Source organism: Phyllostomus discolor, chromosome 4 (genome assembly GCF_004126475.2).
Source record: "Phyllostomus discolor isolate MPI-MPIP mPhyDis1 chromosome 4, mPhyDis1.pri.v3, whole genome shotgun sequence".
Taxonomy (NCBI): domain Eukaryota; kingdom Metazoa; phylum Chordata; class Mammalia; order Chiroptera; family Phyllostomidae; genus Phyllostomus; species Phyllostomus discolor.
The window spans coordinates 136,157,528-136,184,107 of NC_040906.2; the positions used below are offsets into that span (position 1 = coordinate 136,157,528).

Consider the following 26,580-nt stretch of genomic DNA (forward strand, 5'->3'; position numbering starts at 1 on the left):
TGCTCCACAGCCTGGCTCTGTCTGTCGCCAGGGCCACTCTGCTTCTGCAAACCCTGATAATGCCTTATTTTGAGATGTTTGAAAAGTGGCTCAAGGAACTAAAGGGCCACCTTTGTTAGCCTGCTGTGTCAGAAAATACATATAAAAAGCTTATAAAATCAGCTTAGATCGGGTATGAAGGAAAGTATGCAGTTTTTAATAAATGAGCTCTAATTGGGGCCTCTTGTAAGCCTGGCACAATTTCAAAGCTTCTGGAGGCTGGACAAAATCAAATATGGAGAGAGAGCTCAGTGTTCATCTTAAAGAGAACTGGAAAGACAAACTATAGGAGTTCTGGCCAAGATGGAGGTGTAGGTAGATACGTTTCACCTCCTCACACAACCAAAATACGGAAACAACCAATTAAAGAAAAAAAAAAAAACAGAACTGCAAGAATACTGAACTGTTTGGAAGTCTGACAACCAAGTAAAGAAGAAACACTCATCCAGACTGGTCAGAGGGGCAGAGGCAGACAGCAGGGCTGGAGAGGACTCACTGTAAGGCCTCCGCTTGAGGACCAGGCAGTCCCACATTCACATGCAGATAAACTGGGAAGAACAACTGAGGAGTGAAACAGACTGTGCAACTCAGGGTTCAAGCACCAACAAAATAAAGCCTCAGAACCACTGGATGTAAAAACTGGTAGGAGTTGTGACTCCTACCAGTCACATTGGCGGGGAGAAACTGCCAATCTCTCCAAAGCAGAGTGAGAGCTGAGCAAATAGCATTGTTCCCTTTCTGACACCTCCCCCACATACAGCACCACAATGCAGTGAAGTGGGTTGCCCTGCCCTGGCCAATACCTAAGGCTCTGCCCCCTAAAATGTAACAGGTATGCTGAAGTACAAAGAAATATGGCCAAAATGAAAGAACAGATCAAAACTCCAGAAAAAGAACTAAGCAATGGAGAGATAGCCAACCTATCAGATGTAGAGTTCAAAACACTGGTAATCAGGATGCTCACCATGCTTAATCAGAAATGGTTATGGTAGCAAAAAAAAAAAAAAAAAAAAGGAAGAAGTAAAGGCTATACAAAGTGGCATAAAGAAAAATATACAGGGAACCAACAGTGAAGGGATGGAAACCAGGACTCAAATCAAAGTTTTGGAACAAAAGGAAGAAATAAACATTCAATCACAATAGCAAGAAGAAAAAAGAATTCAGAAAATGAAGAGAGGATTAGGAAACTCTGGGACAACTTTAAATGTTCCAACATGTGAATCATAGGGGTGCCAGAAGGAGAAGAGGAGCACCAAGAAATTGAAAACTTATTTGAACAAATAATGAAAGAAAACTTCACCAATCTGGCAAAGGAAATAGACATGCAAGTCCAAGAATTCCAAACAAGTTGGACCCAAAGAGGAACACACCAAGACACATAATAACTAAATTGCCAAAGATTAAAGATAAGGAGAGAATCTTAAAAGCAGCAAGAGAAAAGAGAGTTACCTGCAAAGGAGTTCTCATAAGCTACCAGCTCATTTCTCAAAAGAAATCTTGCAGGCTAGAAGGGGCTGGAAAGAAGTATTCAAAGTCATGAAAAGCAAGGACCTACATCCAAGATCACTCTATCCAGCAAAGCTATCATTTAGAATGGAAAGGCAGATGAAGAGCTTCCCAGATAAGGTCAAATTAAAGGAGTTCATCATCACCAAGCCCTTATTATATAAAATGTTAAGAGGACTTATCCAAGAAAAAGAAGATCAAAAACTATGAACAATAAAATGACAACAAACTCACAACTATGAACAACTGAACCTAAACAAAAAAACACAAACTAAGCAAACAACTAGAACAGGAACAGACTCACAGAATTGGAGAGATCGCATGGAGGGTTACCAGTGGAGAGGAGGAGGGGGGAAAATGGGTGAAAATGTAGAGGGAATAAGAAGCATAAACGGTAGGTACAAAATAGACAGGGGAGGTTAAGAATAGTATAGGAAGTGAGGAAGCCAAAGAACTTACATGTATGAGCTATGGACATGAACTAAAGGCGGGGGGGCAGCAGAATGCTGGAGGGAATGCGGGTACCGGATAGATGGGAGTAAAAGGAAGAAAAAAGAATGGGACAGCTGTAATAGCTTAATCAATAAAATATACTTTAAAAAGAGAACTGGAGAAATATTTTCTCTGGGAAAACCACATAGACCCTTCTCCTGCTTTCAGCTACAGGAACTGATGCCATGGGAGCTTTCTTATGACAAACAAAGGGGCCAAAACTGAATAAATTCTCATCCCTCCATGGTTGCTATTTATTTCATTTATTTGCAAGTTATAACTGATGGTCCCTCTTCTTATGAGCAGCTTAATATTTTAAAAAGTGTTGGCCACAGTTACAACCATACTTTCTCAAGCCTTCCCTTACATATTGGCATGTCTGTCTGACTCACACTGAAATACCTGAAAAATTATACAGCTTTACTCATAAGGACCTAAAGTAAATCCATACCGTAAACATTTAAAAATGGTATTTACAACACAAAAGACTGACTTAATATTAAGAAAAGTGAACATAGACCAAACAGACGCCTCTCTTACAGCTGTCAAATAGACACATAAAATGTGCAAAGTGCATTGGCCATGGCCCTAACATGTTTGTGTAATATTGTATAAAACATGTAGATGGAAAACAAAAACATAACATATGTAAACACATGACTTAACCTTTGAGTCTGATTCGAGGCCTATTCCTACTAGCTACTACTGAAAATGTCCCACTGTGTTTTCCAGAGTAATTTTTAAGGAGGAGAACAGGAATTTAATTAAAACACAGCCTAACTGTTGAAAGCTTTAGTAAAACTTATTCCTTTGTTATTCATGTGACAATTTCTCTTGAAAAAGAATCTCATAGTGCTCCAACCACCCCTTCTTCAGTAGCCATGGGGAAAGGCAACAGGGGACTTTGAAATGCATCGCCTCTCCAGTGGGCTGCACATTCGTGTCTCAGATGGTGGAGTGCTTATCGCAGGGAAAATTTGATCTGTAACCTTTGGATAGTAAAAGACTTTCTGTTTTCCATTAAACACTATTGTTAATGTATGTAGTGGGACAAGAAAGGTCAAGTCCAGGTACCTGGAATCAAACATCTCCAAATGTGTGATAGCATGGATTGACAAAGAAAATCTGCTTGCTTCTTTTCTGCACATACCCCAAATTTTAAGAAATAAAATGAGAAACAATGCTGCTTTAAAGGAATCCCATGACAAGAAACAGATAAAGGGAGCTGGGGAGAGAACGTCTGTTTAAAAAAAAAAAAGAAAAGAAAAGGACTATATCACTTGTGGATTATAGACTATGCCGTAAATAACGAAGAAAAATTAGGGGGAAATCCCTTATATAATCGAGCCATGCTGACGAATGGACTCAGCAGTGGAGACATTTTCCAGGTCCCAAACAGAAATACACCTTTCTTCCCTTCAAAATTAGGTTCATCTGCTAGGGCCAAGCCAGCCCACCCCAGCCACAATTCAGAAGTTCCCAGGAACTTTCGCCCACATTTCATCTTTGTTTCCAGGGTTTCTCTACCCTGCTTGCACATTAAAATCACCTGAGGTGTATTTTTAAATCCTGATGCCCAGACCAATTAAATCAGAATCTCTGGGAATGTGGCCCAGACGTGAGTCGTTCTTCAAGCTCCTCAGGTGTTTCCCATGTGCAGCCCAGACTGAGAGACGCAGCTTCAGGCAGGCTCTCCAACCTACCAAGTCAACAGACGTCTTCACTTCTTAAAGGAATAAGATAGGACTTCAGGAGAGTTCTGTCACTAATGAACAGAGGTAAGCTCTATCCAAATATGGAGACTTCCTTTTAGCTAAGACAATAGGGCTGTGATTTCTATGGTCCCTACAAGGTGTCCCATTTCAACAGGAAAATGGATCGCGTGTATTTAGCTGCATTGGAATCGGGTGGCGGTGTGTTAGAACACAGACTGCTGCCCCCCACCCCCACCGCTGCCCAAGATTCCTATTGGTGGGGCTGGGGTGGGCTGGGGAGTCTACTTTCCTAACAAGGTCCCTGGTGGTGCTGGTGCTCCAGTGGCCACTCGTTCAGATGCATGGCTCTGAAGCGAACTCCCGATGGCTAAGGAGACATCCTGGGCTCTGGAGCAACAGGGCCAGCCAAGTCAACAATCACCAAGGTAGTGGGGTTTCTTAGAGATGGTTTACAGAGTGAATGGGAACTAACCTTAGAAAAACCACCTACGGCATGAGTACCTAAATTAACAGCTGGAAGCAGGACAAAGGTGGCTGTCTATGTGATTTTCTCAGAGGAAATTTTTCTCCAATTCTCTTTAAGATGAACTCTGAGCTCTCTCTCTGTATTTGATTTTGTCCAGCCTACGAAAGCTTTGAAATTGTGCCAGGTATACAGAGGCCCCAATTAGGGCTCATTTATCAACATGTACATGCCCAAAAAATGTAATTAAAGAAACTATTCCAGAGGAGGGTATAGTTAACCAAATGCATCAGCAGTGCATTTATAGATCCAAAAAGGCAGCTTGCTTGCCCTCTGACCATTCTCACCAGAATGATTAATCCTAATTGGAACAGCACCATGTTAAAAATGAAAGTCCTTCCCTTGTTTTTGATGCCACACCTTTCTGAAGTTCCCCAGAGAGCTGTCAGTCACTCATCATCATACAGAAAGTCCTCACTATATTCGGTCATCTCTGTATATTATTCAGGGCACACACGTCCCAGGCTGATGTACTTACCTCACTCAACTAGCAAATGCCATCTGAGGCAACCAGTCCTTCTGCAAGGCCTACTTAATACCTAACGCACAGCCCTAGTTTTCTGAAAAATGCTGGATATAAGGGCTTAATGTGCTTGCAGTGAAAGAGGAAGAAACCAACGCTCTTATAGTCTCTCATGTGTTAAAAAAGGAATAAGGTTAGGTTGCACTTCAGAGCTGAAAACAAAATCCATCAAAACCAAATGTCCAACATCACTTTTTAGAAGGAGGAAAAGGCAGCTTCCACTCATCATGTAATTTTTCTTATCTCTTGCTAACAAATCTTGTTAGTTTAAGTAACAGATGCAAACATTCTAAGGCTGATTGTCAACTTAGAAGACCTCTACAATAATTTCAGGTTCTGGAAAAAATTACCCATGGAATAAACCTTCATTGGGTCTTATAAAGTTGATTTTGAACTATGAATGAGGCACAGTATAATTGAAAAAGATCAGTGCCAAAAGTCAGAGGACCTTAATGCCAGCATTTAGTCTACTGTCGTCATATAGCAAGGTCAAGAGAATCCCACATAAATTCTCTAATCTTTACCATGTCCAGTGCAAAGGAGAATAATACATCTTATCTCACAGAGTATCTGGAGCTTGGTCAGACATGTGAATACATCTGAGAAAGGACAGTGTGTCCCTTGGTTCCACCTGGGCAAAAAGGCTTACCTTTAGGCCCCCTCAAACCGAGAGCACCAGGGGGACCTTTAATGCCTGGGAGGCCACGAAGTCCCATCTGGCCTGGGAAGCCATTCTCTCCAGGGGGCCCTGGGGCACCAGGGGGACCAGGCCTCCCAGGGAGGCCAGAAGCTCCTGAGTCCGGACGCTTGAGGCTGGCAGCCATCTCAGCGAGATGCTCTAAAAGATAATAAACAAAACAGCCCAGAAACATCAGAAACGTGGAAATGATACAAACGAAAACAGAGGTATTATGAGTGCCTTTTTAAAAATGTGTCACCAGAACTTCAAACTTGTGGTGAGAAATGAATAAAGTCCCATCATTTTTCCACAGACCAGAAAGCCTCACTGGGGCTGTTTGGTTCGGGTCTCCTTAGATAGATCTGGTGCTGCTGCTGTTTTGAGGCCAGGACAGATGGCTGTGGATAAAAACCTTCAGCTACAGGGCTGTGGGGTGAGGGGTGTGCTACAGAAAGGAGCGTGTCACCTGAATCCTGACCTGTTCTCTCAGAACCCAGGATGGGAAGAAAATGAGTTTCTTAATGTAGGTAGAAGTGGATGTCCAGAGGCTTGTTAAAAGCCAAGTACATTGTGCAGGATTACTATTGAAACACCATTTGAGACCTAGCCTCGCATTTTTAGTTTGATGATACTAAGTAACTTGACATATTCCGAGAATTCGTGACTTCTCATGAATTCTCCTTTTCAGAAGTCTTTTCATGCTTGGAATAGACAATAAACATTAAAAATAGCCTTGGGAATGGTCACAGTCTGTCTTAAAAATGAATAACTGTGTGGGCTTTTTCAGGAATCATTAAATAGATTAACAATCATCCACTAAGACTATGTAGAACAAGGCAACTTTTCCATTAAAATCCTCTAAGGAAAATATTCTAATGTAAAATATTTTAAAGCTTTAGGGTGTGATGGAGAATTTGAATTGAAAACACATTTCTAAACAACATTTTTAAATTGTTCCAATGTGACTATTCTAAGTTTGCCTTACATAAGTAAGAGTTAGCATAAAATCACAATTTTCTAGATATGTGATGCTTAAAACTGAAATATCCTTTCAAGATAAAATGTCTGCAATGAAAAAACGTAGTATTCAAATACAGAGGTGACAGTTTCATCCTGGAAAACTCTACAAGTCTACGAGACAAATTAGACTGTCTCATGAGCATACAAAGAGAGTATTTATTTCTGCCAGAAGTGGTTCCAACCAGAATAAAATACGTATTTGTTAGAAGGTCCAGGGGTTACAGGGTCTCCTCAGTCATAGGAGGATTTGCACATCCCCATTTTCAGTGTGGTTTCAGAACTAGACCGATTTGGAAACAGCTTTGACAAACAGCGATCGCCGCAACTACAGATCAATTTAGATCAAGGTTAACAAATGTGAACATGTATCGCCATTTTGGTAAAATACTAGCTATTGATTTTTGATGAAGGTGGTTTGGTACATGAGTAGCCATAATGTCCTTACGCTTCTTATGAGTCTGTTGATTACTTCCCACATAGTCTACAGAGATACGGAGAGGGTCTCGGCCAGTGCTGGGTGCTCACTGAGTGGCAGGGCATTGAAGAAGGGAAAGACACTTGGGAATTGTTTCAAAGGAAAATAAAGTGTGTGTGTGTGTGTGTGTGTGTGTGTGTGTGTGTGTGTATACTTGCTTGTCAATGAACACCCTTGGCAAAAAAATAAAGCTAATCCAAAAAGTGATATCTTTCATTTTCTTTGAGGCTATAAACTATTGTGATGGTGGTAAGCTGCATAAGACATAATTGACATTAGCATTATTCAAAATCTCCCTCCTTTAAAGCATACAGAAAAAAAAAATCAAGTCACTACATTATTTACCTTGCATGACTCTCATGCAAACCTGCTTAATGTGCTGATCTGTTGGTGCTCTCCCCTGGGGCAGAAGAGAAAGAAAGAAGTTTATACAGGGAACCATAAACAGCACACAGTTAAACAGTAAGCTGACAAACAGACTTGGCAGGGAACAGGGTAGCTGGGTTTACAACAGGACCACTTGCCCATACTGCCCAGGAGCTGATGTCTGGTCTAGCGAGGCTGCCCCCACCCCTTGTGCTGTGCGACAGAGTCCCCACAGAGCAACCACAGGGCCTGCCCTCCACTCACCGGAGGGCCCTGGATACCAGGCAGGCCAGTGGCACCCTGTTCTCCCTGCACGCCTCGGGGTCCAGGCGGTCCTTTCGGGCCTTCCACTCCAGGGAGCCCCCGACCTCCTTCAGGCCCCCTCAAGCCAGGCTCCCCGAGGTTACCCACCTACAACAAAATGGCACGCTATGAAACCAGGGCTAAACACAAGTAATGTGGCTGCTTAATATCGATGTAATATTAACACACAAACTTTAATGTTTACTACATCCTATTTGTTCAGAGGTTACAAATCCTCCACGTAAGGACAGAAAATGCCACATCTCATTAGTCTCTTAGAACTCCAGTTCAAATAAACTTTTAAAGAATGTTTATTTTTTATATAGTTATTATTTCAAAATGTTAGCTGAAATAATACATTTTTAAAACCACATCCTTCATACTTTAAGCCACTTCCTAAGAGCAAGTTAGCTTTTAGTAGGCTTGTCAACTTTTTATAGCCACAAGAAAGCCACAAAGTTCTTACAAGACTGTTCCTTTGTATATCACTGAAACAGAAAGCATAAAATAAAGATATTTCCAAGAACATAAGGCATTCAGCTCTTATCACATTCTTTGGAGAATGTGAAGATGCCAGATCTATCCAGGAATCATAAAATACTAACATGAACTATATCAGTATATTTAAAACACCACCACATCTAAAGTGTTGCACTTAAAATCAATGTATTTGAAATACTGAAACAAAAACAATAAGTCCATAAGTTATCTAAGTATTGAAAAGGTTAAAAATCCAAATATTAAAGAAGTTTAGGAATAAACCAACTGCTTCCTTAGCACGAAAGCATATACACATTAGATGTTTTTTTTTTTTCTGAAAGCAGACTAAAAGCATTTCAAAGAGGCCTCAAGTACAGTAACTGCTTTGAAAACGAGAGTAAACTAATTCACTTTGTGTCGACTCCACCTCTGATGGAGTTCCTGGCACAGTTGTCACAATGCACCGTTGTTTAAGGCTGAGAATGAGAAGATCAAAGAGCAGGAGGCATCCAGGGGACGCCAGCATTCCAGTTACGAATGTTCCTAAAGCGATTTAACCCTGCTTCCTTTCCACGCGCAACATGTGTCTAGAAAGAGCTCATTCCCGTCAAACATTCCAATGTTTTAAACTGAAGGGAAGAAGCTGATGAGGCAATGCTTTCACTAGACACATCTAAAGAAAGTTCAGCAAGTGTGCTTTTTTTAGTCTCTCTTTATACAAAAAAAATGATATTCATCTAAGTCAACCTGTCAAAATTGTTCCTATGAAGAAATTATGGCTTGAAAGACTCCCTGCAAGACAGTGCCAGCAGGGAGAGCTCACAAAGGACAGGCAGTGGAAGTCTGGGGAACTGTCAGGCACCTGGAGGGCAGGACTGTGACAGCTTCTAAGCAACCCAGAGAAGAAGCCAAAGGGAATGCAGAAATGCACTCAGGAGCTGGCGGAAAATAGGGGAGACCAAATCAGAGTGTGTCATCTTGCCACAATGCTGCACTATTGCTAGAACAAGGGACAAGAAATTTTTGATGAAGAGATCTAAGGCCAAAATGGCCAGGACATTGTCAGTGCCCTGGGCCTCTGGGGGAAAATTCCTCAGTTGAGGACAAGTACACTAGAGCAGAAACAGACTTCACCGGCTATCAAGTTTGTCTTTGCTGACATCACTGGGGACAGCGAAAGGCCTCCTGTTAGTAACTATTGCCCCTGATTCTGAGACAATACACTTCGATTTCATCAGTATTATCTGGGTCATGTCGGAGAAGACAAGACTAGAAAGGTCATGGATCAAGAGCCAATTCCTAGTATTATATCCACATTTAAATGAAGTGACCACTGCATTGTTCACTGGCTTTCTTCTTTATAGCTTCAATGCTTAGCCATTGAACAACAGTAATTATTGCTAGACCATGAAACAGCATCTCTACTACCAAATTCTATCAAGGTTTACTCTACATGTTTCTCAATCCTAAACCATTTGTGTCAAAGATTCTTAGGCATAAAGATGTTACTTGAAGCTTGAGACTGTCGCACAGTGTTTAGAGGCAGTATGTAAACAGGAAGTAAATACAACGTAATAATTTCCACCTGGGTGGTGTGTGCAGCGCCCAGAGCTGGGCAGTGTGGCCAAGTCTGCATGAGTCCTCCTGGAGAAAGTGGGGCTGAAGATGGGGAATGCTTAAGAAGGAAGTCTCTGTTTTAAAGAGAGAAACAGAATACCCAAGGCCAGGTGAACATCATAAGGCACTAGACAACACACCACGTAAAAAAGAACTGCAAACAGTGAAATTCCAGGCCTGTGGGAGATGAGGTTGGCAAGGCAGAGAACACTTTGTTGAAGGCTGTGTATACCCTGCTAAGAATCCAGTTTTTCTCCATAAAATGCTATTTTTGAAAGATTTTAAGCAAAGAAAGGATAGATGGTGTCTGATCGCTCTATCTAGATTCCCAGGGCTGCCAGGAGGGTAATGAGCTGGACAGGCACAGACAGGAGTCGGGAGGCTCCAGGAACAGGAGGGACTTGGAGACTAACTGGCAGCCGCTGGTTAGTGACATTTCAGATTGAAATCTGAGCTTAACTTTTTTCCTCCTTGTACTAAATTTCTTACTGTATTAGATGTGCATTCCTTTCAAACTGCAAATCATTCCAGGTTTACTACTAAATGGTTCTATAATTCTAAATTCATCTAATATCTAAGGACATCAGTTTAGTCTCTGTAAAATGATGAATTAAACAAGATAATCATTTTCTAGCTCTAATAATTCTCTATTATATCTTCTTATGCATTATGCCTCTATCTTGCTTCCCCAAATAGAACACAGAAGAGATTAAGAAAATTACTGAAATATTTTCCAACAAATTGTACAACTACAAACAATACCCAATACACTCTCACTATGAAACAAAACTTAGCTCTTTAAAAATGGCCCATTTGTAAACAAAATTACTGTAATATACTCACTGAGCCACTTATAATAGGAAAAAAACTTCCTTCAGAATGGTTACTTCAATAGGCAGACCCATTTACACTGTTGGCTTTTTCTTTAGATTAATCCATTACTTAAAGGATAAATTCAGACATTCATTTCCTTGAAGGTAGGCTCATTAAGAATTGAATTTTATAGAAGAATTTCATAAAGTAGTGCATTACACTTTCTACAACATTATTGATATTTTTATATTTTATAACATTACTGCTCATTATACTTACAGTTCCCTTTGCTCCAGGTAATCCTGTATCTCCCTAAATCAATAAAACAAAATTATATTAGAACAATGTATTCACATATGACAGTTTCCTAAAAACATGTAACAGGTTATTATGCTGCTGAAATTTATAGATAACCATGAACAGAGATGAACCCCGACACCACAGAAAACCTTTAAACTCAAAATTTGTATTCTAGTCCCAGTTTTTCGAGTTATATTCGTAACCCTGTGTGACCTAACAGCCTTGGCTAACTTATTTGTTAAATAACAGAGTTGAATCAGAGCTGTCCAAGGCTCTACCCATATCTAAAATGCTAAGTGTTGAGAATTAAAATCTCAAAAGACATTAAACTAGCATTCTGTTATAAAATGTAATACACATTTAAACCTGGTTACTTTATTTTTCTAATTCTAACAGTATTTTAAAACTTATCCAAAAAGTCTGTCAAGCTAAATATGCATGCTTTTGTGCTAAAAAAAAAAAAAAGAGAAAATTTAAAAATCTTCCACCACTAATTCTAGATTTGAATTCCTCTCAGGTTTTAGCACATCAGTTCATCTCCACTATGAGACAGTATGATTAAAAACATCCTCTTCATCCTTAAAATGAACAATTTTAACAAAAAAACTGAAATAATTATTTTTGGAATTTCATGAACAGTTATGAAGCTTTGCCAAGTTCAGATGTTACATTTATATTAACTCTCAATCCTGAAAATCTGAATAAAAACATTACCAGAATTTTTGCCTGCATTATAAGTTCGCTGAAACTAATTTAGGAGAAATTTATCACCCCGACCCCACAGGAACAAACATAAGTTTCCACACTAGGTCATGCTAGGTTGTGTCCAAACCGTAATGATGAACCAAGAGATCTAGCAGTCTTGGCAGGAAAGACAACTTGTTCTTATAGTCTTCCTGGAGACAGCCACAGAGAGAGATCAAGGTAACATCTTCAGAGGCTTTTAGACTAGAGAGAATGCCCACCATCACACATGTGAGCCACAGCTTTCTAACTATAAGAAAACTTGAATTTTGTTTCCATGATAGGCACTATTCACAGACTTTCTATAGGCATGTAAGAATCACCCTGAATATTTAGATGTAAAGCTGCAAGAGAATTCACCATGTCTAAAGGAATACTTTGTTCTCCAAAAGTTTAAGGCTAGGTTTATCACCTTTGGGGTGTTTCCCCTCCACTTTACTTGATCTTGGCTGTTATCTTGGAGAGTCATTTGTTACCTTATATAAAAAACATCTTAACTTTTAAAGAAGGCAAAAAAAAAAAGATAACAGAGTCTGAGAGAAGAAAAAAATCAATGTTCTAATACAGTTTGAAATCAGTAAGTCTTCATCATTAACCAGAAAAAAAATATGTCTTACAAGTTCACCCCTTTCTCCTGCTTCACCTTCTTCACCAGGTGGACCCTAAAAAGTAAGAGGAAGAGCCACATAGTAAAATTCTGAGTCCCTTGTCTCAGTTTTAACCAGTCAACATTGATGAACACTCATACACAGCCACACTGCTTCCAGGATCGTGCAGGAACACAACATATGCCTAGTGGCTTTCCAGTTGAGTAGTCGGTGGCCGGGCCAAATCAGAAAACGGCCTCAGCAGACACATACTGAAAATGCTAGGGGGAGCTCTGTGTCAAGTATGATTGTCCAACCCCTACACTGTGCATCTGAAACTAATACAAAGTAATACTCAATGTAACCTGTCATTGAAAAATAAAATTGTAAAAAATCCATATGTAAAAAACAAAAAGAAAAAAGAAAATGGCCTAGAGAAAAGCCAGATGGTGAGGCTGAGTGTCTGCTAAAGTTGAGGGTTACTGACAGTCTTCAACAATCTTACAATTAGCTCATCTTTGAAAAAAGACTCACAGTACATACAGCAACCCAGAGAAAGGACTGCTTCTAATTCATATGCATAGTTTATTTACTTATTCCTTGATACAGAAAAACTTAAAACATGACATAGCTATGGAAAGTTTCATCAGTGTAAACCAATTAATTCAGTGAAGAAGAGAGGCAGGGCCACTTTTTTCAAAGGAAGGACACTTCTTTCAATGGGTAGTTTTGGAGGCAGAGCCATCCATCTTATTTAAATAGTTAATAAGGCTACAGACCAAACTAAACTCTAGGTTTCACTCACTGTGAAACATTTTGAGAACAATTACTACCCTCCGTTTTAATTACACCCATAAACCAGCTGATGCCCCCTGCTGGTGAAGCACATTCATGCACATTAAACGCTGCATTTTGTACTACTCAAACAGGACCTACCTGTTCACCCTTTGGACCAGGTTCACCAACTACACCCTGTAATAAGTAAAATATAATACTTTTCAATGTCTTAAGATTTTTATCTAATTTCAAATGAACCAACCCGCTTTACTAGACTAGTAGACAACCACAACTATGAATATTGTCAAAGGAGAGAACATCTCCCTCTCCTCATCACCTAACAAGAGTCCGTTAAGACCTGGAGAAATGAGCAATTGTCCTACCCAGGGTGCTTGGAGAGCTTGGAGTACTCTGTGATCACATTTATGTAAAATGTGACTAGTAAGAATGTAAATTTAGGACTAAGTAGAAAGTATGGTTACAACTGAAGTTTTTACTTTCTCAGTTTTTCCTCCTGATAGACTACTATATTAATAATTTTTTTCTTGCTTCTTAATCTCAACTCTCAGTAATTTCCAATACCTTTCTTGATAGCTCTCTCTGATAAATTCTAGAAAAATTAGCATTTTCTAAAAGCAAGGCCAAAAGCAAGACTGGTTTCTCAACATACTAAAAATCCCTCCCAAATAAGGGGCTTTCTGGAGGGCTGGATATCTTACCCTGTCACCTTTCATTCCAGGAAGTCCAGGGGGGCCGGGCAAGCCTGGGAGGCCAGGGCTCCCCGGGGAACCCTGGAAAGCAAACACAAGTCCCCAGAATCACTGTTGCTGCAACACTGAAAGCATACAGACCTTGGGTGTGCTGACTCCCACCTAAAATAAATGTGCTGTGGCTGTTTTAACCCGTTTCCTCAAAGGTGCCTCTCCCACACTCTCAGGAGGAGACAGCCCTGCTTCCCCGCCCTCTCTGCCCCACCTCTGATCCCCCAGTTTGCAGGCCTTTTCAACAGTGGGCTCTTTGAGTCTAGCCCCTGCAATGGCATGCCTCTTGCTGTGTAAACAAGCACAGCTAGAGAAGTAAAAGGCAGCATTCAGCACAGTTCTCTCCAATTCCAAGAACAACTAGAGGCCAGATGTAGCAATTCATGTCTCCCCTGGCTTCAAAAATGTATGCTACAAACCACACATGAAAATACATTCTGAGGGTATTTTAGATATAGTTTGAAATTATGCATTTACTTTTTCACATATTCACATAATAATAAAGATCAAGAAGGAATGATTGAATTACCCTTTGCAAATTGTTTTTCTCTCCTTGCTTTTTTTGTTAATGTATTGTGTTTTGTATGAAGCAAAGAAACTGCTGGAGACTGGAAACATTACTTACCAGTTTGCCTAGTGGGCCTGGGGGTCCCACTGGTCCTATTTCTCCTCTACTGCCCTGGAAAAATACAAACAGGTGTCTGCCGGATAGTTTGCCAACATTTGAATGCTTAATTAACATGCAAATAAAACAATATATTACCAAGGTTTTTGTTTAAGTAGATTCTCCACGTCTTCAACTAAAGACAGACACCTTTATGTAAAATGCCTACAGACTCCCTACTGTTCATCCTTCAGCAAATGTTCCAAATGCTGTTCATTGTGATCACAGACCATCAGATAGAAATGACTGATGCATCTGCATGAAGTGCAATCAGTAATTTTCAGCATCTAAGTCACCATCTAACTCATGGTTACTTTACGTACATGCTTTAGGCCCTCATTTAGACTAAGTGTTCTTGAAGTGTAGGTATGTGACTTTTGAATTCCACACAATGCCGAAAACTCAAGAGTAAAGTTTTCCAGTGAATAATATGTTTTAAAGCAATATCTGGCAAATGATCTTGGACCTCAAAAGAGTGAAAAAGAGACAAACACAGATAAGTTTGCCTTTACATTATTATTGGAACTTTGAAAAGACATAGATTGTGGAAATTTATAAAGTTTCTAAAATAAAAAAATTCTTTTGTTCTACTCATTCTTATCTTAAACATGTCTTAAAAGATTAAACAGACTTTGGAACATACAATTCACAATGAAGACACACCAAAAGAAGCACTGTAATTTCATTTTCTGAGCCAATTTCAATTTTTATTTGAAACTTTAAGAACTGTGAGAAGAGGAGACACATGAACTCTTCAATTTCTTTCCCTGACAACTTCATACAGTGTTATGCGGTCTGATAAAAGTTTTATTTCTAACATATGTTCAACTAAGCTGAACCCTGAGGTTATTGAGTAAACAATCACATTTCCTGGAGAGTGTTATAAAAATGAAAGTAGCCTTGTGTTTGTTTTCTTAAATGACACAACAACTTCATATGAATGTTTAATATTTATAAATGCTTCTGATAAGATTATTTTGATCTGACTCCTATGCTATTCACTCATTGCTAAGCTGAACAATATGTCAAGATCCACAAACCTACTGAATTTTCAATTTCTCTAAAGCATTAAGAAATATTTGCCAAATTATAGGTCTCTAGCTATGAGGTATAATTTTCATATGACTGATAGGTGATTTAAATATAATGCTCTTAAATACTTTCTAAAAATTTTATATAAGCAACCTGTCTAATATCTGAGTTTAGATAATACATTGGTCCTTAACCCTGTGAGCAGCTTAGAAGCCAGAGACAGTGCTTCTAAGCAGTGTCTATGAGGACAGACACAGGCAAGATTTAAGTCTAAATGAAGACCAACCACTGTGATAAGTTATTCTGTTCATCTATAAATACCAAGATTGGGTTCCCCCCGCCCTAACATGGCCCAGCACTCCAAAGCTCGAGACAAATTTTCTTCAGTATATCTGCTCTTTTGGCATTTTCAAATAATTTCTGAACTGAGTCATGATTGAGATCCTAAATGTCTTTGGGCTAACAGGACTTTAATTCACAGAACAATTAATAGTCATCAGTGGGGAAAATAATCATATCAGAAGGGGAAAACTCAGTCCTTGACACAACCTCAAGTATTCACTTCTAAATAAATGAACCATTATGCTATCTTATCCAAAATAGAGATGATTAATATAGTACTTTTTTCTCTTCCACATGAAAGAGCTAAATTAAAATAAGGGATTATATAAACTTTCATTTATTTTTGGAGAGATTAATTATTTTTCCAGTCAAAGACAAGGATTTTCTCACTGCAATCTTATTTCTCTTCTTTCACGCACTCTTATTATTCAGGTCAAAAGTATTGTTCAACCACCAGCAGGCCCATGGTGACACACAAGAATGGCTCAGAGCCTCGGTGCAGAGAGCCTGCTCTGCTGGACATGTGCACCACGACAGACAAACACATGCAGGACTATGGGAAGGATCCGAGAAGTTATGGGCATTTGCTCCTCTGTGCCCACACAAATACACAGCATGTGGCCCCTCGTATTTATTTCACTTCCATCCCATAAATCTTGAGCCATTCTAAACTTAAGTATTTCTATACAAATCTTCTCACGGTGAAAAAAAAAGGTAACACTTATTTTTACAACAATGACCAGCTACACCCAACGTATTAGGGCAAGATTTTTTGATGGTCATTCTTAAGATTCCTATGTATTCAAAAAATATGCATAATCTTTTTCTAAGTTCGAATCTTTTTCGAATTTCGCCTGTAACTAAAGTGAACATGAGTAATCAAGATACAAATAGTAATCTTTAAGAAGGTAGATTAAACTAAATACACTCTGCAAGGAGCAATTAACCCTGCCCTGGTAACCACATGTGTGCTAAATAAATGATTAAGTCTCTGATGTTTCAACAGCTGTGATGATAACCATATTCTCAGTGATGGGCGAGGGAGGAGGGTAGAAGAGTGGTTATTCAGCCCATGGATAATATCTACAAACCCCAAGACAGTAAGACTTAGGACATTTAATAAGAGAATGGGAAAGAACCAGAAAAAAAAAGGCAAAATCCTACCATTAAGAATGTAAGGACCATAACAAAAGGCTGTAATTTTTGCTTGGATGCTCTGTGCCACCACACATATCTCCGACAGGTTCAGACACATCAGCTGATTCATCCCTATTTAAGAAGCTACTCAAGGCTTTGAAAGTGATGCAGACCCTCTACCCATAATCCCCAACCCTGGCTGTGCATCAGAATCCTGAGAATCTTTTAGAAATAAATTTCCCTGGGCGTCTTCCACCACCCTATCTTCCCACTCCCCCTCCACATTCTACCCTTCTCCCCCAGATTCTGATTCTGAAGGTTTGGGGTAGGACTTAGGAATCTGTTCGGGCTGAGGCTGTGTTTGTGTGTCTTCACCAGCTTTACTTAGGCTTTTGTTAAATGCTCACTACAAAAGTTCTATGAATACTAAAATTTAAATTTGCTAAATATGTGTCATACTATTTGATTTTGCAAGCTAACATCAAATAAAAACCATCCTGCAGAGCCTTGACATGAGCCATCACGGCATTAGTGGGTAGAGGTGAGGCTGAGGACACCAAACCACACTGCCAGGTTGGAAGTCTGGTTCTGCTGGGCATCCACCAACTCTGGCTAAATTAACTCAAATTAACCTTTCTGGGGCTACTTTCACTCAAATTAACCTCTGTACCTGGCTTTCCTCATCCAGAAAGCAGGGGTTAAAAACACTTCCTATCTCATAGAGTATTAGAAAGAACTGAATAGATGCACAAAGCACTTGGAACAGTACAGCCCACAGTGAGCATTTAGAACTGTTATTATTTTTATCCAAGGTTTTATTCAAGGGCTAAAGAAATCAGTTGAAAATTTTTTTGGTTATGTGTTTTACTGGAATGTTTAATTACATGTTTCTTTGCCTTTCAACTCTCCCATATCTCTTTAAAAGCACAAATTGTGCTTGAAAAAATGTCTCTAGTCCTCATTTCTCAAGTTCCTGTCAAGACTGTTGATTCCCAAGAAGGCACCCTCTTTATAAACAGGTATAGCATGTCCTCCTTCAACATCATCAATCAGTTCTGCGACTTTAAGTAAAACGATGTATAACAAAACCAAATTTACCATAGGCTAATTGATGTAGATGAGAGTGAAGTTCCTGTGGCATCTCATCAATGTTATAAGGACATGACATTGAGTAAAATGATGTTATCTGAGGACCCGCTTGCTATACTGGGAGCTACTTTGTAATATTCATCTCAATAAATCAGACAAATAATTCTATTTGGAAGTTTTCCTTTGAAAACAGAACTATTAGACTTTTAAAATATCACAGAAAAAAAATTTTATTATACTTGTGTTGTCACAATTATTTTACCAAAAAAATAGGTTTTAGTCCATTGTGCACTAGACTGTGTTGGTGATTGTATCTGCCCGATTACTCAACATGCTAACTAGCTGAAGAATAAACATTCTCCTTAGTACCCTGCCGATTTTAGATGGGAGCTATAAATCACTACATTTAGCCTGTATTACATACTAAGTGCCTCTTTTTGGCAAAAAGGATGCTGATTAACCCAGAAGATCAATTATAATTTCTATCAATTGTTGCTTTTACAAACCCATTTTTATAATATTAACATTGGAAGATCATATTAGCTCTACTACAATAATTTTTTAGGTTTGCCACCAAGACATTTTTAAAATCTATTCAATCTCACCAAATCATGTAGTTCCTATTTCTCTCTAGTGTAGGTTTTAATATTCTCTCACACGCAGAGGTAGATAAAAATCTATCCAAGCCGCTCTACAAATCACTGACAGGGGTGACATTCCAGGGCCTGGGTGGGTAGGGAGACAGCTTAGATCACTCATCGACACACCATAGGGGGCCCTCTGTGCTTGAGGCTGTTAGGATGGGGGTGGGGTCCTCAAGGGAAATGAGACAGGTTTCTGCACCCCAGGAGTGTAAAATCTTCAGAAAACTGGAGGTAGATCAGCATCGCACTCATCCCAGTCAGAGTCATGAAAGCAGAGCAAAGCCAACCCACTCAGCAAAAGCCCTTGCAAGTTCTGAGAGGCCTGGAAGCAAAAATGGGCCAAGAACCAATGGAAGGACCAAATCAGAGGCCCTGACCACTTGCCCGCTCAGGAGTTACCCAGATGGTCCAAGTGGTAAAGGTATGTGCTCACAGGAAATCACTGGAGATGCCAAAAAGTCTTTGATATTTTTTGCTGTCGTATTGGCAAAAGTTGATGGAACAATGATGGGGAAAGGAGAATGGCACTTAATTTCAAATACATGTTCTAATTAGCTCTGGTCCACTAGTAGAACACATTAGAAATAAGTGTTCAGTCCTTCCACTCAACTTTTCAATTTGAGATTTGCAAGGAAAACTGATCAGATTTGTGAGGACTGGTTGAAAATGTGTCAATTTATCTATGAAACTGAGTTTAATGATGTAAAATGAAAGAACAAATGTATCTTTTAGTAAGGAGATCTTGTGTAGAAACTCTGCTCCAGAACTATAATATTTATAACCTCTCATGACAATTTCCTGAAAAATTTATAGTAGGTGAGAAGCCCGTTATTACCAATATAAGCAGCACAGCAAGATTTAGTACACCTCCAATTCAGTTCTCTTCAAATAGTATTTATTGAGCACTGCTTTATGGCAGACCCTGAGTGGAGCTATAAGAAATAAAAGGTGGGTCAGCTGTGTCCCTGTGTCCCTGTCTCCCTGGAGTTTCCACAGCCTGAGGCAAAAAGGGGGCAAGGGGCTCAGAATAAGAAGGGATCACTGCTCTTTGGGGAATAGGGCATAATCAGAGATAATTTCATAGCTGAATTAACATTTCAATTATATCTAAAAAGGCAATGGGAAGTTGAGTCAGAGAAATGGAGAAGCAAGCCATGTAAATGCAGGGTATAACAGAAGAAACCAGGCTGACTGAGGAAGTGCAAGACAGTATTTGGGAATTAGCATAGAGTCCAGCTTGACTTGAGCACAGCCTCTGAGCAAGGCAGATAAAGGAGGCAAAACTCAGTCATAAGCAGGCAGTTTGGGACATTGCCCTTTCTGTCATTGTTAGCGGAGATCCATTACAAATTTTTAAATGAAGAAGTGAAGTGATGATGGACTCTGTGCTTCGAGAAGCCCGGCACAGCAGTGTGGGCAGACTTGGAGCGCTACCCTTCCCCAGGCCTTCAGAATTGTGCTTGACATTTTTGTTTGCTCCATGACTGTGGGGGCCCTACTGGAATTCCACAGTGGGGATCATAGATGCAAGGCGCACTGCAATGGGCAAAAGTCCTGGAGAACAAAGAACTGCTTCAGCCATAATACCAAGGACATACTGGTAGTTGAAGGAAAGGCTGGAGCTGAGAAGGCAGAGCAGGAGATGACACAGTAATCCCAGCAGCAGTGAATGATCTGAGCCAGGATGGTAACAGTGGGCTTAGAAAAGAAGAGGCAAATATGAAAGACTTTAGAAAAGGAGGCAACACAAACAAAAGGTCCTACTGGAGATAGGAAAGGTGAAGGTAGAGGCCCAAAGCTTTGGGCCTCACTGACAGGAATAACTTGGACTCTTCCAGAAACACAAAAATCAAAACTTTAACCAGGCTTCAAACCTTGCCCAGGTATAATTTCTTCTGATCTGCCTCTTCTCATACTAGAATATTACACACACACACACACATACACACACACGTGTGTGTGCGCACATGCACTACATCATCTCCTGCAGCTCTGCCTCTAGTTTGCTGCTTTCTACGTCTCATGGTGCTGTACTAGGGGTGATGAGTCAAGCCCTCTCTACCTGTCCCACTTTTTTGTGTTCAGTACATGGTCCTGGCATGTAGCAGGTGCTCCTCTATACCTTTCTCTGCTCTATTAAGTGAAAACTAGACATAACAGTCAATGTTCCCAAAGCTCCAGTGCCCCTAAAGCAGTCATACAGCATGTTCATCACTTCAGAAGTGTGACCTGGCTATAACTTCATTGCTTTGACATTCTAAATAGTCTAAAGAGAACTATTTTAATTTGATATTTACAGGTTTCAAGCAAGAGAGAAGGAAAGAATACATGAGGACTGAGAGCAAAGAGCACAATGAGGAGCAGGAGCTAGTTTCTTTGGCTGCAGAGGAACTTCTGGAGACCACCTGGCAGATGTCAGTTGACAGGTATCTGTGAGAAGTGAAAACACTCACATGTCACACAGCACCTGGACTATTTCACTTTCCTGAAACATGAAATTCCTAAGTCAACATGCTCAGGAAAGGCTTTAAAAGAAGTAACAATGATGGAAAATGTTTCTGCTTTCTCAGTTATAATTCTTTTTCTTGTCCATCAGACTTTCCAAAAAACAAAGAATTTAGAAAGCCAGAGAGCATTTTTTCAAGTTAAGTTTAAGTGCATATTGTTTAAGTTTCTAATCAGTTTCTTTGTGAGGGTTAAACCATCTAGTGAGAAAATATACATTAATATATTTGCTGCAAAATAGATACTTACAAACTCACACTAAAAGAAGTTTGGCAGTGTCTCTAGGATTAAACATAAAGCTACCACATAACCCAGCAATTCTACTGTGAGTTATATACTCAAGAGAAATGAAAATAAATGTCTAAACAAAAACTTGCAGAAAATGTTCACATCAGCATTGTTCATACTGGCCAAAAAGTGGAAACAACCCAAATGTCCATGAATGGATGAATGAATGAATAAAATGCAGTATATCCATACCACTGAATATTATTTAACAACAAAAATAAGTACTGATACATGATACAACATAGATGAGCTTAAAAACATTAGGCTAAATGAGAGAAGCCAATCACTTAAAAATACACATACTGTATAATTCCATTTATACAGAAATCCCATTGGAATTTCCATTTCAAATGGAATTCCATTCCATTTATCCTAATTTCCAGAATAGGTAGATCTGCAGAGATGGCAACTAGATTAGTGGTTGCCCAGAGCTGAGGGGGTCGGGAGAAAGTGAATGACCACAAGTAAGCACAGTTTCTCTTTTGGGTGATGAAAATGTCTTAAGATATACTGTGACAATGGATGCACAATTCTGTAAATATACTAAAAATCAATTAATTATGTGAGTGAATTATATAGTATATATAATTATCTCTCAATAAAGTTGTTTTTTATTACACTAAAATATTTCCTTCAACATGGGATGAGAGCAGAAAGGGTCATCATGCTTTTTTAAAACAGTTCATTTTTGTTCCCACTTTCTGAAAAACAAGCATATTATATATCTACATAGATTTCCCATTTTATTGTCTAACCAGGCTAGCACATGCTCCATCGGAAGGCCTTCATGGATGAAGAAATGAAGGGAGGAGCGCCCAGCAAAGCCCTGAGAAGACACTCTGGGAAGGTCCTAAGGCAAGGAATACTCACAGGAAGCCCCCGGGGCCCTCGGGGTCCCACCTCTCCTGGCGGTCCCTGTTGACCCTGTTATGGGAAAGGTAGGTAGAGAAAAAGTTAACATTCCCTAATCCTTTGCTTAGCGATTACAACAAGTTATAATATGTGGAAAGAATTTATGGCATCTTACCGGTTTGCCTGAATTCCCCAATTGGCCAGGTTTCCCTGGGGCACCAGTGGTACCCTAAAGGTAAAAGGCAGCATGATTCAGATAAGTATGCATAATTGTCAATCTGTCTTACCCAGTCTGGGTATATCTTAGCATTAATTTCTTGACTTCACATTGAGAATTGGGAGAATATACAATCTCTTTCTTGATAGGTACATCACAGTTCCTTAAATTCAGGATGTTTTGTTATTCCCAAAAGTATAGGAAAGGTGTCAAAAATGTCAAAAATGAAAATCAGATGTCAAAAAATAAATAAATAAAATAAAAGGTCTTTAGCCTGACAAGAATATGAAAGGATTTTTTTCTTTACTATATTAATTATATGTCTTTTCTTTACCATTTTCACTTCCAATATACTTCTTCAAGCCCTGTACCTGACATTGACACTATTAAAATTATAAAAATTATGTCAACATGAGGAAATAAGAGAGTGTGCTGTGGAGAAAACCCTCCCAGCAAGCTCCAGGGAAAGCACAGGCATGGGGATGCCAACTCCACCACCAATCTCTCCCCATCCACTTAGTAAGGTGCATCTCTGCTCAAGACGCTGCGGGCCACTATGAATGGAGGACTGTAGGTATGTAATCTAATAGCATCCAATTTCTACATTATTCACATTTTATCTACTTTATTTTTTTCTTTCATCTCTTGTTTTTAATTGCTAGAATATAAGCACTAGTTGACCAGTATGTGAACAAGATGCCTAATATCTTTCAAGTTTAAGTTAAATTATCTTAACAATATTCACTAGTATAATTTCTATGGCTTAAGAATATCTTCCTTATTTTATGGGGTTAAAAGCAATGAAACTGTCTCTGATTTATCCTGGCAAAAGATGACTCTTTCAAGGAGGAAATCTAATCAGCAACACTGTCAAAATATTCTTTCTGTAGCTGGGAAAGAGATTAGCATTTCAAGACTTAAAGCCTTTTTGATTTCTCCTTAAGGTCAAATAGAAAATAAAAGGCAGGTTGCAAATATTAAAAATGATAAATAAATATATTAACAAAATAATAAAGAAATTAATAAAAGTATCAATTTAAAAGTCTCTCTTTTTTACCTTTTCACCAGCAACACCCTTTGCACCAGGAATTCCAGGCACACCCTAAAAGAATCCACACAGGACACAGGTTTGTTTACCGTATGTGAGAACATGTGAGGTACCAGGCCCACCGCACACTGCCCAGGGGCTGAGGGGATCACGACCACCTCCAAGACTTAATGTAAGGGATCCTGCCTCTCTGGCTCTGAGCAGTCAGTTACAGAACACACAGTTTGAAGGCATGACTTGACTGCATCTGGCTTATTAAGTCTGAACACCGGTACAGCAAAGTCTACCTCCAAACTAGTTACTTTTCAAGCATGAACTCCCAAATTACAGTCCAGTGCTACTTTCAGGTCAATGGGCACTCTCACCAGCGTGATTTCATGTTCAGAATAATGAAAAAAGACCTATTGAAAAACTTAAGCTTAAGTTAAAAAAAGAATGGCAGGAGAATGCTGGGTCTAACTAAGATTCGGCACTATTGGGGGTTCTAATATTCTCCAACTGATTATTTTTGAAGTGTCAGATAATAAATTGGAGGCCAGCCCTCAATATTACCAAGCATTCCTTATTAACTTGAAACATTTACCTTCAAAGAACCAAAAATACATGCAGTATAATCCACATGAACTTCTGGCCACACTAATACAGGGAAACACCAATTTGAGTCATTTGAAATAGCACATAATCAAAAAATGATATCTTATGTCTCACATTATTCCTGAGCATACTCTCCACCCTCTTACCATTCAATCCTGCTAATAGGAACTTTAGAACTGGTTAAAAGTAGGAAAAAGTATATGACCCTGGTCCACAGCTCAAGGTTAGAAAAAATATAAGGAAGACTGAGTGAACTAAAGAGAGAGAGGGATGCAAAATACAAAATCAAAGTTTAGTATATTATTAGAAAAATAACCAGCTACTCAGAGAAAAAGTACAAAAATGTAAATGTAAAAAAATGTAAATTAAAGCATTGTTTCTTCCCCAGAACTTTCAAATTATTTAATATGTTTCTCCTCAAAATTCATATTTATGTATATAAATCAACATATGTATACAAACCAAAAAACATTTAAAGAATTAAGTACTTACAGGTAACCCCTGCAATCCTGCATCACCAGGAGGCCCAGGTTTCCCTGGTTCACCCTGAAAAAAAAAAAAACATTTTTATCACATCTTTGATCCTGTATGAACTGTTGTATTTCCTTTTTTAAAAAAGAAAAGACACAGAGTTTCCAAGTAAAAGGATTGTCCCTACAGCTGACCTTACATGCATTTTTATAATGTGACCTAGTTAAGGGTGGGGTTGGGGATGGAATTGGACTTAGGACTTAAATTCAAACAAAATACACAATTTCCTTCAGCCTACTTTTATCGATAGGACAATTTTATTGAGTTCCTGAAACCAAGCAACCAAGCATACTATTCTAATAAGCATTTTGCATTGACACTTAATTAAAAAAGTAAAAGGAGGAAAAAAGCCAAAACCAGCTCATAAATCTCACATTAATGTAGTAATGGAAACGCTATGCTCAGTTGGCCAGGGCAGAGATGGCTCTATTCACTCCTGGGCTAAATCACACAGCTACCTTTGTTCCAGGCATTCCAGGTATCCCCTCACGGCCATCGACACCTGGCAAGCCCTAAAGACACACAAAGAAACACACTGTCTCTTGGAAAGAGTCACATTCTTCTTCCCTTCATTATTTTCTACAGTTTTATTACGAGTTAATAATCATTTTGAAAAATGTGCTTGATGACTGCTGATCAAGACATACCGTGTCTCCTTTGGACCCAGGGAGGCCCGGAATTCCTCGGGAACCTTGAGGCCCCTGCGGGGCAGAGAGAGAGCAACAGACAAGACATACTCAATTACCATAATACTTAGGATGTGTCAGAGGTAAGTGTGATCAGCGGGTGACACTGAAAAGCCTGACACCCACAGTGACAAACACTAGTTTGAACTCACTCTGTCTCCTTTGGGACCTGCTTCTCCTGGAGGCCCACGCTGTCCTTGATCACCCTGTGTGAAAACGAAATGTTGTTACTATAAGCAAAAGTTATTTATTGATCGACTTTTAAAATTATAAAATACCATCCACATTACCTTACTATTGTTCTTTTATCCCAATGGTTCTATCCTATCATGGATGCATAACTCAAGGAATCTTTCTATAAAAATTATGTCTTAAAGGATGACTTTCCATAGGGATCATGTCTTTTACTTTCATTTTAAGCATATATGCATCTGCACTCTCTGGATGTATAGGTATAACAAAATTAAGGTCCATACTGCAAGTAACCTTGGCATTTGTAACTATGTGTACATAGTTCAGTTTGCATAAGGTAATCATCTACCCCTATTGACTATCATGGTGCGTTGAGGTTTAGATTAGTTGCCAACTTTTTCTCCATATTTTTTAATTCCCTAGTTAATAATAATGGTTTCTGTTAAAATTATCAAGTTAATGGTGATATATGGTATAGGTGGCAACAGGTGAGAGGATGTATCTTCCTAAAATGTAGCTTTTGTTGGGTTAATTGCTCTAAAACCTCAAATGGCCTCCTATTGCTACTGGGCCAGTTCCTATTGCTGAGATTGGCATTTAATGCTCCACAATGTGGTTCTGCCTTATCTATTCAATTTCATCTCCTCAACAGAAACTTTCCTTCCAGGGAATGGCGGCCTCTGTGACAGCAGCCCCATCCACCAATGATGCTTCCTCTCATGCATACTCTGCTGTGTTCCAGGCCAGCCTTCCTCTAAAGGTCCTCTTGCTGGACCACACTACCAAGCTTCAGGACTTGACCTTATAATGTGTGGTTTACTTACATTCTGTCTTCCCCACTGAGCCACGGGACCTTGGAAATTCTATTTTACTTATACCTCTTCTAATTTCTATGTGGTATAGGTTATTATTAATAAATGGCTTTTTAAATTTACCTCCAGAAAAGGTGTGAGGCAGCCTACAATAATGACACATGTATCTATGACAGTTGAAATGTGGCATAATAAGGTCAGAAATCATAGAACTACCCAAGGACTCA

The 26,580-nt window shown here is 39.2% G+C and overlaps 1 protein-coding gene across 2 annotated transcripts in view; it reads right to left on the bottom strand.

Annotated features, from left to right (window-relative positions):
* COL9A1 (collagen type IX alpha 1 chain) overlaps nucleotides 1–26,580 on the bottom strand; it is a 68,194-nt gene that overhangs the window by 14,664 nt on the left and 26,950 nt on the right. For both annotated transcript variants that reach the window (XM_028509551.2, XM_036024316.1), the window contains exons 16-30: nucleotides 25,502–25,555; nucleotides 25,311–25,364; nucleotides 25,122–25,175; nucleotides 24,625–24,678; nucleotides 23,548–23,592; nucleotides 22,449–22,502; nucleotides 22,292–22,345; nucleotides 14,346–14,399; nucleotides 13,679–13,750; nucleotides 13,119–13,154; nucleotides 12,213–12,257; nucleotides 10,831–10,863; nucleotides 7,603–7,749; nucleotides 7,318–7,372; nucleotides 5,448–5,636 (exon numbers count right to left, since the gene is read on the bottom strand). In XM_028509551.2, coding sequence (XP_028365352.1) covers nucleotides 5,448–5,636; nucleotides 7,318–7,372; nucleotides 7,603–7,749; nucleotides 10,831–10,863; nucleotides 12,213–12,257; nucleotides 13,119–13,154; nucleotides 13,679–13,750; nucleotides 14,346–14,399; nucleotides 22,292–22,345; nucleotides 22,449–22,502; nucleotides 23,548–23,592; nucleotides 24,625–24,678; nucleotides 25,122–25,175; nucleotides 25,311–25,364; nucleotides 25,502–25,555 — 1,000 coding nt within the window. The remainder of the gene's footprint in view (nucleotides 1–5,447; nucleotides 5,637–7,317; nucleotides 7,373–7,602; nucleotides 7,750–10,830; nucleotides 10,864–12,212; nucleotides 12,258–13,118; nucleotides 13,155–13,678; nucleotides 13,751–14,345; nucleotides 14,400–22,291; nucleotides 22,346–22,448; nucleotides 22,503–23,547; nucleotides 23,593–24,624; nucleotides 24,679–25,121; nucleotides 25,176–25,310; nucleotides 25,365–25,501; nucleotides 25,556–26,580) is intronic.